This window comes from Lutjanus erythropterus, chromosome 18 (assembly GCF_056507025.1).
Source record: "Lutjanus erythropterus isolate fLutEry1 chromosome 18, fLutEry1.hap2, whole genome shotgun sequence".
NCBI lineage: Eukaryota > Metazoa > Chordata > Actinopteri > Lutjaniformes > Lutjanidae > Lutjanus > Lutjanus erythropterus.
The window spans coordinates 25164523-25176446 of NC_139334.1; the positions used below are offsets into that span (position 1 = coordinate 25164523).

The 11924-nt window shown below is 39.4% G+C and overlaps 1 protein-coding gene across 2 annotated transcripts in view; it reads right to left on the minus strand.

The window, feature by feature from the left end:
- Positions 1 to 658: 658 nt before the first annotated feature.
- Positions 659 to 11924, minus strand: part of pacs2 (phosphofurin acidic cluster sorting protein 2) — a 99393-nt gene continuing 88127 nt past the window's right edge. The window contains exons 14-25 of one of the 2 annotated variants that reach the window (XM_084742074.1): positions 11526 to 11630; positions 10488 to 10594; positions 10225 to 10379; positions 9696 to 9806; positions 9445 to 9553; positions 8238 to 8270; positions 5537 to 5579; positions 5238 to 5280; positions 4568 to 4700; positions 3801 to 4021; positions 3333 to 3446; positions 659 to 1959 (exon numbers count right to left, since the gene is read on the minus strand). In XM_084742074.1, coding sequence (XP_084598200.1) covers positions 1841 to 1959; positions 3333 to 3446; positions 3801 to 4021; positions 4568 to 4700; positions 5238 to 5280; positions 5537 to 5579; positions 8238 to 8270; positions 9445 to 9553; positions 9696 to 9806; positions 10225 to 10379; positions 10488 to 10594; positions 11526 to 11630 — 1293 coding nt within the window. In that variant the 3' untranslated portion in view covers positions 659 to 1840. Of the gene's footprint in view, positions 1960 to 3332; positions 3447 to 3800; positions 4022 to 4567; positions 4704 to 5237; positions 5281 to 5536; positions 5580 to 8237; positions 8271 to 9444; positions 9554 to 9695; positions 9807 to 10224; positions 10380 to 10487; positions 10595 to 11525; positions 11631 to 11924 lie in introns of both variants that reach the window. The other variant, XM_084742075.1, reaches the window with a different exon arrangement.

Sequence of the window (11924 nt, forward strand, 5' to 3'; positions counted from 1 at the left end):
AAATGTGAAAAATGGCAAGTTGTGGTTTTTTGAGGGATTATGTGCCAGACTACTTCCTGTAAACTCTCCCACAGAGCCTCAACTTTTCATTGTCAGACCTTAGTTTTGGTACTAATATATGACATGATAATAGTGAGAGGGGCTGGCAGGTGGATTTTATTATCTTTGGGCAGAGCCATGCTAGCTGTTTACTCTTGCTAAACTAAGCTAACCAAATGCTGGCTCAAGCTAGATTTCACTGCACAGACATTAAGGCAATATCAATCTACTCACCCATCTACCATCAAGAAAGCAACTAGACATATGTCCCTAAATGCCAATAATTCCTTTAAAGGTGCAATATGTAAGAATTGGTCATCTAGCTAACTAACAGCTAACTGCTGATAACTGTAGCTGCAGTTAGTCATTCGGTAGTCCTATTGTGAGCTGACTTGACCGAGACGGGGTGGCTGGAGCACTGGGGAAGTGTTGTTGTTTACACCGCTAGCAGAGGGGCTTTGGACTGCTGGGAGGTGGAGGTTTTCAGGCCCGGGGAGAAGGGACCCAGTGAGTGATGTTAGCAAGGAGTGGCTCCAGGATGTGCACCAGAAATGGAGCTGCAGGACTGATCGCAGCGTCTGAGACAAACAGAGGCCAGTTTGACAACAGGGAATACAGCAGCTCCGACCAGTACTCTGACTCCAGGGACAATTAGATTCACGGCGGCTTCAGAAGAGGCGTGAAACAGGAAATCAAGGGGGAGGAGGCTGGGCATTATGCAGCGCCCACCTTCTACCAGAGAAGGAGTTACATTGGGGTCAAACCCAGCGAGAAAACCACCTTGGTGTTGTTGGACGGAGGCAGAGTGGATGCCACAGTGACTCACTATGAAACAGGACAGGCTGAAGCTGAAACGAGTTAGCTTGCTAACTTCTGAAGATATAAGTTAAATTCTTACATATAGCACCTTTAAGTCTGCGCTTACTTCTATAAAGTAGTTCAATTTGTGCTATTAATTTTCCTAAAATCAGGTGTTTTTTTACTTTATTTTCTAATCACGTCTCACTTTGGAGCAGAACTCTCCAAACCTCAAGCCAAGTTACCAGGAGGAGAAAGTAAAGAAGAGGGTTACATTAGAGTGAAACTCACAACTAAGAGCAGTGTGTAATCTTCAAACAGTGCCAGGTTATTATTCAGAATCGCATTCACACAGTATTCAGTCTATTGCACATTAGACTTCTTCATTGAGTGCAGAGAGCCAAAAGGTCAGGGGGCTGTTTTCTTTGTTCTTCTTCAGGGTTAAGACGAGGAATCGACAATAGTCTCTGAAGGTGAGAATCCAAAATGTCTTCATCAAGGTTGAGATCACGTCTTCCACTTCATTACAAGGCAGCTGCTCTTGTTTTTTTTAAAATATATTCTTGATTTAATGTGCTGTGCCTCACCAAATAAAAAAAAAATAATAGCAGAGGATGAAAACTGGGCACTCGTACAGTTTGTTAAAGGTTAGAATTAATTTCTAATTATTATTTAATTAAGTTTTCTTTTCTCAAAAGTCTATAAAACATCAGCAGGATTTTCTCTTTTAAAAAGCTGAGTAAAGAAATATTCCCTCGGCAGCCTTGCCTCGGGACATTTTTACATAAATAGAAAATTAAAAAAACACGCAAAAGATTAAATAATCGGACAAATGCAACAACAGGTGAAAGCAGGAGCTTAAATTAAGACAGCAGAAGAAGAAGTGTGCTGGAGGGGGTCAGGGAGGTGGAGAAGGAGGACGGGGTTAAAAGCTGTTGGCACGAGGGACAGGGAGGAGGGGGGGCGGGGAGCTGTCCTCAGTGTCTCAGTCTCTTAGGCGCTGCTAGTACGGGCCTTTAGTGTGTCCAAAGATCCCGATGGGGAAGTGTTTGACGTGTGAAGACCACTGAGCCGCCAGCTGGAAAAACTTCACGTCGTTCCACTCGACGCCGTCGATCAATACTGCAGAGGAGGAAAATAAACAAATTAATCTACAGTTACAATAAAGGAGTTAATGATAACGAGTTTCCTGCGGTGGAAAGTAATCAAGTACATTTACTCAATGACTTTTCTTAATTACTTGTACTTTATTTGAGTATTTCCATTTTCTGCTACTTTGTACTTCACTACATGTCAGAGACAAGTATTATACATTTTTCTCCAGTACATTTATTTAATAACTTTAGCAACTAGTTACTTTGCGGATTCAGATTAATGATGCAAAATTACATTATTATACAATTATATCTTTAAGATAAGACTTTATTGATCTGAGGGGGAAATTTACTAGTTACTCTGCGATACATAAACAAATAAATAGAAATAAATAAATAAATAAAAATGAAAATGCCATTAAGCCCTACATTTACTGGCCGCAATATTAACATGCACATTAAGGGAATCAATAACTATAATCTGATAATGTCACATTTAAATGGCTGAAATCAGAGCAGCAGTTTGTTCACATGCCTGAATCATTTATCAAAAGAGTTGCTGATTCTTATATATTTTTTTCTGTATATAATAATGAAATTATATTTTATTTAATTTTGTTACCTACAGTAGATTGTTGGGCCTGTTTTGATTTATTGGCTGTGATGACAAATGTGTTTGTGTTTATTTGTATGTGTAGTTTTGATTAGGTATTAGTTTTATTTTATTTTTGTTTTTGTTTGTTTTGTTGTTTCTTTTAGTTTTTTTTTTTGTTATTGTTGTCTATATCTGCTGGTGAGTTATGTCTGTTTTTGTTATTAAATAAATACATTTAAAGGGATAATTTATTTAGAAAAGATAATATAAGATACAATCATATTTAGAGTGAAATTCAGTCACCGAAATAGAGACAAAACGCAAAATTTAAACACACAAATTAAAGATAAATTTGACTAATAGCAGGTTTTATAAAAACCTTCTATAGATGTTGCACTAATATTGTTATAATGAATTATTTTATATAATATTAATATTATATAATGTAATGTCAGGTTATTCTGTTCTCCGTTTCAACATATAAACATAAAATTTAAAAACATGTTTCAAAGATTCATCAAAACTAAACCAGAAGTGTCTGAGACGTCATATTTGAATTAAAATGACTGTATTCTGACTACATCCTTTAGTTTTTGGTTTATATCTGACCAGTGTTCAGACTTCCTCTGTTTTACTTTGAGAATCAGCTCTGACTGACGGACTCATCAGACAGTAAAGATCATTTTGAGCTGCAGCTAAAACTGAGCAGAAAAACATCAGAGATCCCTCTGAGGACGTCGGGGAGGAGGAGGAGGAGGAGGAGGAGGAGGAGGGGGACGTGTCGGTGCAGCAGTGGAGAAAAGTACCTCTCAGCATGGTCTGCTGTTGCTTGGCAGTGCAGATGAGCCGGCTGATGCCCTCGATCACTTGACTCTTCGACTCCACCTCCTTGTCTTTGCTCTTTTTTGGCAGGAACATGACTGGCAGAAGGGACGACAACAGAGATGCACGCTGGGAGTAAATGAGGGATTCAGAATCTCTCTGCTCTCCGAGGATTAAATGACATTTGGCCTTTTTGGTGCAAAGTTTGAGGTCAGATTGTAAAAGACTGGATTTGATCACATCCAGTCCTTTGAACATCCTTTGTTAAAGACAGTGCTTTGCCATTTTTCTTCCTGATCTTTAAAAACTTATGTCTTCATGACTCTCTTGGGATTATGGAGACTTTAAAACGTAACAGGGGTCATTTTGTGGTGAACTATTCCTTTAATAAGATAAAGAAAACAACACATATAGTGACACAAATCCAGAGAAACATGCATGCATCATCTCACCCTTCTTATTCTTCTCCTTGGTCACCACAGTCATGGACATGGTGGGCTGGGTGCTCGGCTCAGCGCCCCCCAGTGGCAGCCGGCTGACCTGCAGCGAGCGGAAATTGCACTTCAGAGTGTTTTTGGAGGAGGAGTCCCGCTTCTCCACGTCTTTCTTCCTTTCTGTTGGAGCCACCCAGTAGTCGACCTGGAGCCCCATCAGTTCAGTCTGACCTACAGAACTGCAGGAAAACAGTCAGTGAGGTGGAAACCAGCAAAATAACTTTAATTTTAAACAGATTCCTGCATGTGAATGCAGAATCTGTATAAAAGGGGAAAGATTTTTTTAACATGGGAAACATTCTGGTTTTCATTTGTTGTCTGTTTGAGGGGGCTTTGGTTGTATGCATGCTGTGTAGAGACTAAAAGAGGCAAAATGCAATCTTGAAACCCATCAGCTATTTTGTCATGAGGATTTAGCTTTTTATTCGCTTTTTAAAAAATCATCACGAAGACAACCAGCTGCAGGTTGTAGCTTCATATTTACAGCACAGACATGAGAGTGGTATCAACTTTAACATCTAACTCTCTGCAAGAAAGCCAATAAATCTCCCAAAATATGACACTATTTATCTAAAGGCAAATGGAAAATATCTTTTAGTATGTCTGCTAATGATCTCTGTCCTTTAAACATGTCAAAAAGAAAGAAAATTATATAATTTCTTCACTCAAATTCATAGAAAGTTTAAATGTTTCGCACCTCTTCTGCACCTGACGTGACATTTTACCTGTAAGCGCAGAAGCTGGTGTGGACGGAGGGGGAGGAGGGCGGGGTGGGCGACGCCTCTTTGAGTGCGGGCGATACTTGTGGAGGGGTGGAGGAGAGCAGCGAGGAGCTGAGAGGAGCTGCGTCGTCAGAGTCTCCTGAGGGAGGAAAAAGGTCACTCATTTATTCATGCATACGACGGTGGAGCGGAGAGCTACTTCTGTTTGGAGCTGCAGATGTTCAAAGGTGTCTGGTGTAACTGTGAAATGTTCTGGTGCAGGTTAGCGTGCAAATTCTGCAAAAACTTTTTTTTTTCTTTCACAAAAAAACAAAATCCAGGAAGTCTTTTTTTGCATATCACAGTTTGTTGACTCTCCTAAATTCCCTCTGCTTAAACAGTTAAAACCTTTTAATTAAACAAGTGTGACTCCTGTTTTTCTGCACAATCAAAAAAGGTTTGGCCATTTTTGGCCTGTATGCTCGCAGAATAAATTTTGAATATTTATTCACCTGAAGATGGAGTGCCTTAGTTCATTTCCATGGTTGGCTGCACCACTTAATATCAAATAAGACCTCCTGGATTTTTTTTTTTTTTTTTCAGCCATCAGAGGCGTACAGTGCTTCCTTCTTCCATTCAAAACCTTTTTTAAGGCTTTCAACATCAAACATCTGTATGCAAACTTATTTCTTGCCTGACGTAGTAGATGTTTGCTCCACGATGCCGACTTTCACCATCTGCAGAGACCAAAATAAAGGGGAAAGTAGTATTAGTTGTTGTAGTTGCAGAATCAGTAGGATTTGTCCACCAGACACGGACTGTTCTGATTGGTAAAATGTCCTGAGCAAAGCAAAATAATGAGAAAATAAGGAAATACAGGCAGAGGGCAGGATCTCATCGTAAGTGATGACTGAAACGGATCATGTTTATACGAATCTATACACTCTTTTTTAGAAAAATGATGCATATTATGTGTTTAAAGAGGCCACTTACCCCAATGAAAGGGATGAATTTCTGACACGAGTCCTCATCAGGGCTGTGGAGGGGCAGCAGAGGAAGAAAAAAGAGAGTCAAGGTGAGAAGGAAAGAAATCACGTACAGATGAAAAATCTGATTGAATCTGAAGGAACTAACTCCTACAAGCACTTACAGATTAAAGAAATGACATCTACAGTTAGTAACATTGAAATCTAATAATTAGTCATTTGTAAATGTTGACTTTTGATTTCCAATGGTTCACATGTGGAAATACTGCAGTCTTTCATTGCATAGAAAGTATGCAAAGTTATGACAATCAGAACATGAGCATGCTGCAGTTGCTGCTTCAAACGTCCACTAAAACAGATTTAATTCCCGGCTGCAGGCGTCTGATTGTAGCTGGAGAAGCGGAGAGCGGAACATGCAAGCTATCGGCCGATTCTCGGCCACCGAAGCCATCCAGTTATTGCAGAGGCAGCCTGGATCTACCAAACCAAAGTCAAGAGGAGCATTCAGGAGGCAGCAAGTCCATCGGAGGAGGAACTAAACTACAGAGTCATAAAGAAGTGGATGAGAAGGAAGAGCACCAACCTACATCCAAAACTTCTGCAGTCCCATGCACTACCTGCGAGCGGTAGTGCATCACTACACTTACAAGCCTTCCATGAACTATTTTCCTGGCGATGAGCAGAAAAATAGCCTGAATGGTTCTAGTTCTACGTTCTCTAAATGTAAAAGACGTTTGATGATGTGAGAGGTTGTTGCTCTTGCCTTGAAGAAACCTGCCATCGCCCCCCCAGGGAAGAAACAGAGAGACTACAGAGGAGGGGGAGGGAGAAGAGAAGACAGTCTACAGTAGGTCACAGTTTGCATGTCAAGGCCACATTTTTGTTTTTTTTGTTTTTTTTTCTTCCCAACACAACAACACATCGCTGCTGTAATCAGTCTCAGAGCAGCCAGAGAGAGAAAGCCAGATGTCTGCCTGGTATGTGAGTGAGTTATGTTCATCTCGCCTTGCAGGGATGGATTAGAGCAGAGCACATGGCTTCAATCTGATGTGTCTGATCCATTTATTGTCTTAAATTATCGACGTTATCAGTTAAAAGATGCACATGCATGTCGATCCATGTAAATGGACAGAGGACTGTGGACAGAGCACATGCACAGTTCAGATAAACCTCAAATCTAGTTCTGCAAACTAGTTTCTACTTAGTAATAGTAGTTTCTATGACGATAAGTGCTTCCACAAAATTTTTGGATGAATAATCATAAGTAATTTAAACAAATAAGTCTCCAAGTCTCCTAAAGCCCTGACATGACAAGTTGAGTGAAAAAATGTTAGATTTCCACCATGTTTTTTAGCCTGAATCTTCACTGTAGATCCTTAACTTGGAGCCACGTTCACCTGCACATACACTCTGTCTGAACTGGGCGTGTGTGCAGTGACTGTGTGCAAAGTTTAGGAGACTTGGATTACGCCAGACAAGCAGTATGGAGGCATTTTAGGTTTTTTCAGTTGTTTTTTACATTTGAAAACTGGTCACCATTCACTTCCATTGTTTGGGAGATTCTGTAACGCTGTTAGAGATGCTGTAAAAACTCCAGCGAACTAAAAAACTAAACTTGACCTTCAATCAGCATGAGGGTGAGTAGATAATGACTGAATTTACGTTTTTTGTGAACTATCACTTTTATCATTTATTTAATTAACATTTAATCTAACCCTAACCCTAATCCTAACCTAAAATACATATCAAAAACTTGTCTCATGAATATTTCAAGATTTTATTCAACCATAATCACATTAGAATAATGGTAATAGTGGCACATTTTAAAGTTAATCTAAATTCCACCTTTTTTTTTAACAGACTCCATGTCAGATGCCTGATCAGAAAAATACTGGACCTCAAACTCAAAATGCATTTAATAATAAAATTAATTTAACCACTAATCACTGTCAACCCTTCACTGAACTGGACGATCAGTATTTTAGCTCTAATGATAATGTCACATTTAATAAAAGGGGCCTTATTCTACACATTTAGCCTAAATATTGATCCTGGTGGTTGAGGTTCATGATTATGTTAATTGCACCTTGAAAGTGTAAGTGTGCACGTTTTCTACGTCTAACGGGACAGATAACAGACAGACATAGATGGCTAGAAGCACATGGAGATCATGGAACCAGCAGGGAGGAAGAAACACAGGAGGGAGGACAGAGCTGATCGTATTTGGTCTCTTGCCACTTTATCAGCACATTTCACCCTTGAGATTAACTGAGTGAATCAGAATTATCTTTATGCGATGAGGAAATACTTTCAGTAATATCAGGAATAATAATCTTCACAACAGGAGTACCTGAGCTCAGTTTTATTTGGGGGGAAAAAAAGAAGAAAGGCACTTTCTTTATTGCGTCTTACTTCTAAATAAAACTTGGCCTGGTGCAGCTTTAATTAGTCCAAGAAATCTCACGCTGTGTCTGCTCTATAACCCTGAGCTGTGGCCTCAATAACAGAGTTGGATCTTATCTGACAAGTTTATGGTTCAAGCTGTTAAAAAAAAAAGAGAAAAACATTCTCGGCAGCTGTTAAAGTGACAAGCTCCGGCGAAGGCTCAGAAAGTTTGAGGGAGGGGGAAATAAAATGGCTCCGACACACACAGAAAGCGCATGAATCACCAAGCTACTGTGAGAAACAAACTCAATCGACCACAATACCTTACTGCAAAATCAAAATGAAAGCTCTTTTTCCTTCAAAGAAAGAAAAGAAAAAATACAACAAAAAGATAAAACATGTTATTCACACGCACGCAAACAAACACAGAGTGATGGAAAGACAGTGATGTTTAGAGGACAGACGCCGACACTCCCACACAAACTCCACAACATTAGTGAAAACTTTACCTCGTTTTAGTTCTTTCAAAAGGGGGCTGAAAACGTTTGAATGGAAATAAGGTTGTACCAAAGTCCAAAGTCCTGTCCATTTGTCCTTTTCTCTTTCCTATATATGTTTTTCTTCAACCAGTTTGGTGCTAACCAAGCTAGCTGTCGCATGAGGCTAGCTATTTCAAGCTAATGTGTTGCTAATGCAACATTAACTAATTATTGGATTACTGTTTGGCTAACTGTTATGTCTTTTACTCTTTTCATTTTAACTCCTGTGAACTCTATGTGTATGTTTATAAGATTAATTCCTGTTTCGAGTCTTTATGCTACAAGCTAACTAGCTGCTGGCTACAGCTTCTAATTTAACAGACAAATTTCTGGCGGTATCAAACTTTACATCAAACTCTTTGCAAGAGAGCAAACAAACACATTTAAAAAAATAATAAACTACTAAAATAAATTAAAATAAAAAACCTTATTTAGTGCTTTACATTTTATAATAAAAAAAATAATGTTTATGTTTAATTAATTACTTAAATGTTTAATGTTAATCCTCACTAGTGTTGCTTTGTCTCTTCCTGGCATGATGAACTCATCCGACAGCTAACGCTAGTATATTTTTGGGGTCCAGTTTTCTTCTTACTGTACCGATTCATTTTTAGAATACCAGTCATCTTTTCCTCATTGCTATCAGTGAAAACTGCATTTTCACCTACCAAACTGCAACATAATTTATTTTATTTTATTTTATTTTATTTTATGTTAGTGTTAAAAAGTTCAAAGCTGAAAAGCCGGCTAATGCATCACAAATTCATCTTAGAGTCGACCTTTTACATAACAGTTCAACCCCCTTTTGAAAAACTGCTGAAAGCTCTGCATTAGAAGCATTTGTTAGACGAGATTTAACAAAATCCAAACTTTTTCACGGTTAGCTCACAAAACAGCATTTAAAGTCCCACTTCTGCACGGCTCAGTGTGACATTTTCTCAGGTCTGTTCTTAAGTGAGGGAGAAATCCCGAAAAGAAAAGACAAACCTACCTCTTCTGTTTGTAGGTGAGCATGGCCTCTGCGATGGGGAGCTGGTGAGCTCCGTTCGCTCCAACCATGTACTGAGTTACCCTCGACACCACGTCTGGGTTCTCCTGGGCTGCACACGACACAGTGATTAATCCTCTAACACAGACTGTATTTTTCAGATCTAAGTTCTGTGTCTTAGAAGCAAAAATGACCAGTTTTATTAATTGTTCATCCTCGTTTTAAGCTATAAAAACAACGTCTTTAGATCTCACCAATTACAGGAGCCTCTGGTTTGTGAAACAGGTCCCTCCAAGCAGCGTCTTGGAACAAACTGTTGTATCGATAGTCAATAGTGCCGAGATATTTGGAGACAGGATGTGCACCTAAAACAGTCAAAGAAAAACTGTCCAAATCAGACAACAAACTGCTTTAAACATTAAGTTATTATAACTGCTGTAAACAAGTAAGAAAGGACTGGAAGCCTTCTCTGGTTTGTTGCCAGCAAAAAAAATGTGTAAACACAAAGTAGGAGGACATCGCTGTTCCTCCAGTGCAAAACTATCTGTTTTTTGGAGTTTTTGGTGATGTTGTAATGACAGGAGGTCAAAGGAGTGACAGACAGATGTTTTCCAGCATGTTTGTCTCATCAGTAGAGCCAAAGGAAACACATTTTTAAGCTTGATTTTTTAGAAACACTGACACCCCTGTACAGGCTGTCAGAAGTCTCCACCATTGTCTCACCCTTTCTCTGGAATTTGATCATTTTAATCAGAGTAACGTGAGGGTGAGGCCGTCACTAACCTAAAGGGATGATGAGGAACCTCATGTAGCCGAGCCAGTCAGGGGTCTTATGGGAAAGATGGTCGACAAACAGCCTCAGGACAGCGCTGAGGTAGTGCTGCGCTCCGGCCACGGCGATCTTTATGGGGATAGGCGTCTGGGAGTTACAGTTGCAACTAGGACAGAAAATAAACAGACGGCTTACAGCTTCACAAACCGCATCCAGTGAAGGTATGACGGCAGAAGACAGACAGGCAGAGTCAGCACACGAGACGCCGACTTACAATCTCTGTATGCGGGAGACGATGGTGTTGAATGCAGCTTGGATGTCGGCCGTGGTGCAGGTGCAGACCACTGGCAGATGGTGGTTTTGCAGCATATCTGAAAGGTACTGAGAGAGGAGAAAAGGAATTTCAGATTTTTCAGTATTAAAAGGGAGAGAAAAACAGAGAGAGACAGGTGAAAGTATGAGGATGTGGAAATATATATCAGAATTAATTATGTAACAATATTAAATCATTTTAATGCCAATGAATATTTAGTTTAGTTGGTCTTCAGTCCAAACACAGATACAGATGATTTTGTTGTGTAACTGTAAGTAGTTTTGCAGTCTTTGTTGTAACTTCATCTCCTTTTTTATGGTTGTTTCCATCATATTCTACTTAAATCTGCAGAGCTTGTGACTACTCTGAATTTTTCCCATCGGGTGCAACGTAGGCGGCAAGAATGGTGACAGCCTTCCCTGCTTTATTCACAACCAGATAAAAGGCAGATTTCAGAAAAGCGTTTGACCTGCAGTGACGTCACTTTTGACAGCTAGAGACAATCGAACTGTGGGACATCATCTCAACATGAGGGACGCAGGACGAGACATAAAAAGAAAATGTTGCCGTGTGCCTGGTCGTCCTGCTTCAGTATTAAAAGCATTTCAAGGTCATAAATTCGCTGGTTAAATCATTTATTACCAGCTAACCTTAAGAATCATAATAATTAATGCTCTGTAAACCACTGGTCTTCAAACAGGGGGTCCTCAGAGTTACTGCAGGAGGGCCCCTAAATTACTGTTTCATAGTTTAAAATATATCTAAAAATACTTATTAACACGAATCCTTCATAAAAAGATAAATCAGCCTGTTTGTAAAGGAAACCCACAACATTTAATTTATACAATACTGACAAAAGCTTGCTAACGTACTCAATCTGCTGACTCAGCAGCTACAGATAAACGTAAACTTGAGAAAACCCAAAGAAAACTTGCATGTCCAAAAGGCAAAAAAATCAGCAGAGTTGCCATTTCAAGCTTTTCGTGCTGTGTTTCTTACCTGGCCCTGCCAGTCTGACGTGTTGATGAGGATGATGCTGTCAGGGAGTTGGTTATCAGACACCAGGATGTGGTTTAGTTGGTCATACACCGTCTTTCTGGGGATCTAGGCAGGTAAAAGAAGAGACGTTTCGGGTTAAAATAAAGGCCCATATTTTTGAGTATTGATTTATGGACTAGTTATTTTTTATTTTTTGATAAATTCCAGATTTAAAACTTTAACGTGACTGAGCTGTTTTGCCAGGAATTAGGTTTAATCCCTCCAGTGAGACATCATGATCACACTTTCCAGCTCTTGCCAAGAAGCATGTTTTTCATTCACACCGCTTTTTTTTCCCTTTTTGTTGTTTCGTTTCAAGAAAAAAAGAGGAGAAAGAAATACTTGAGAATCTTTCAGACG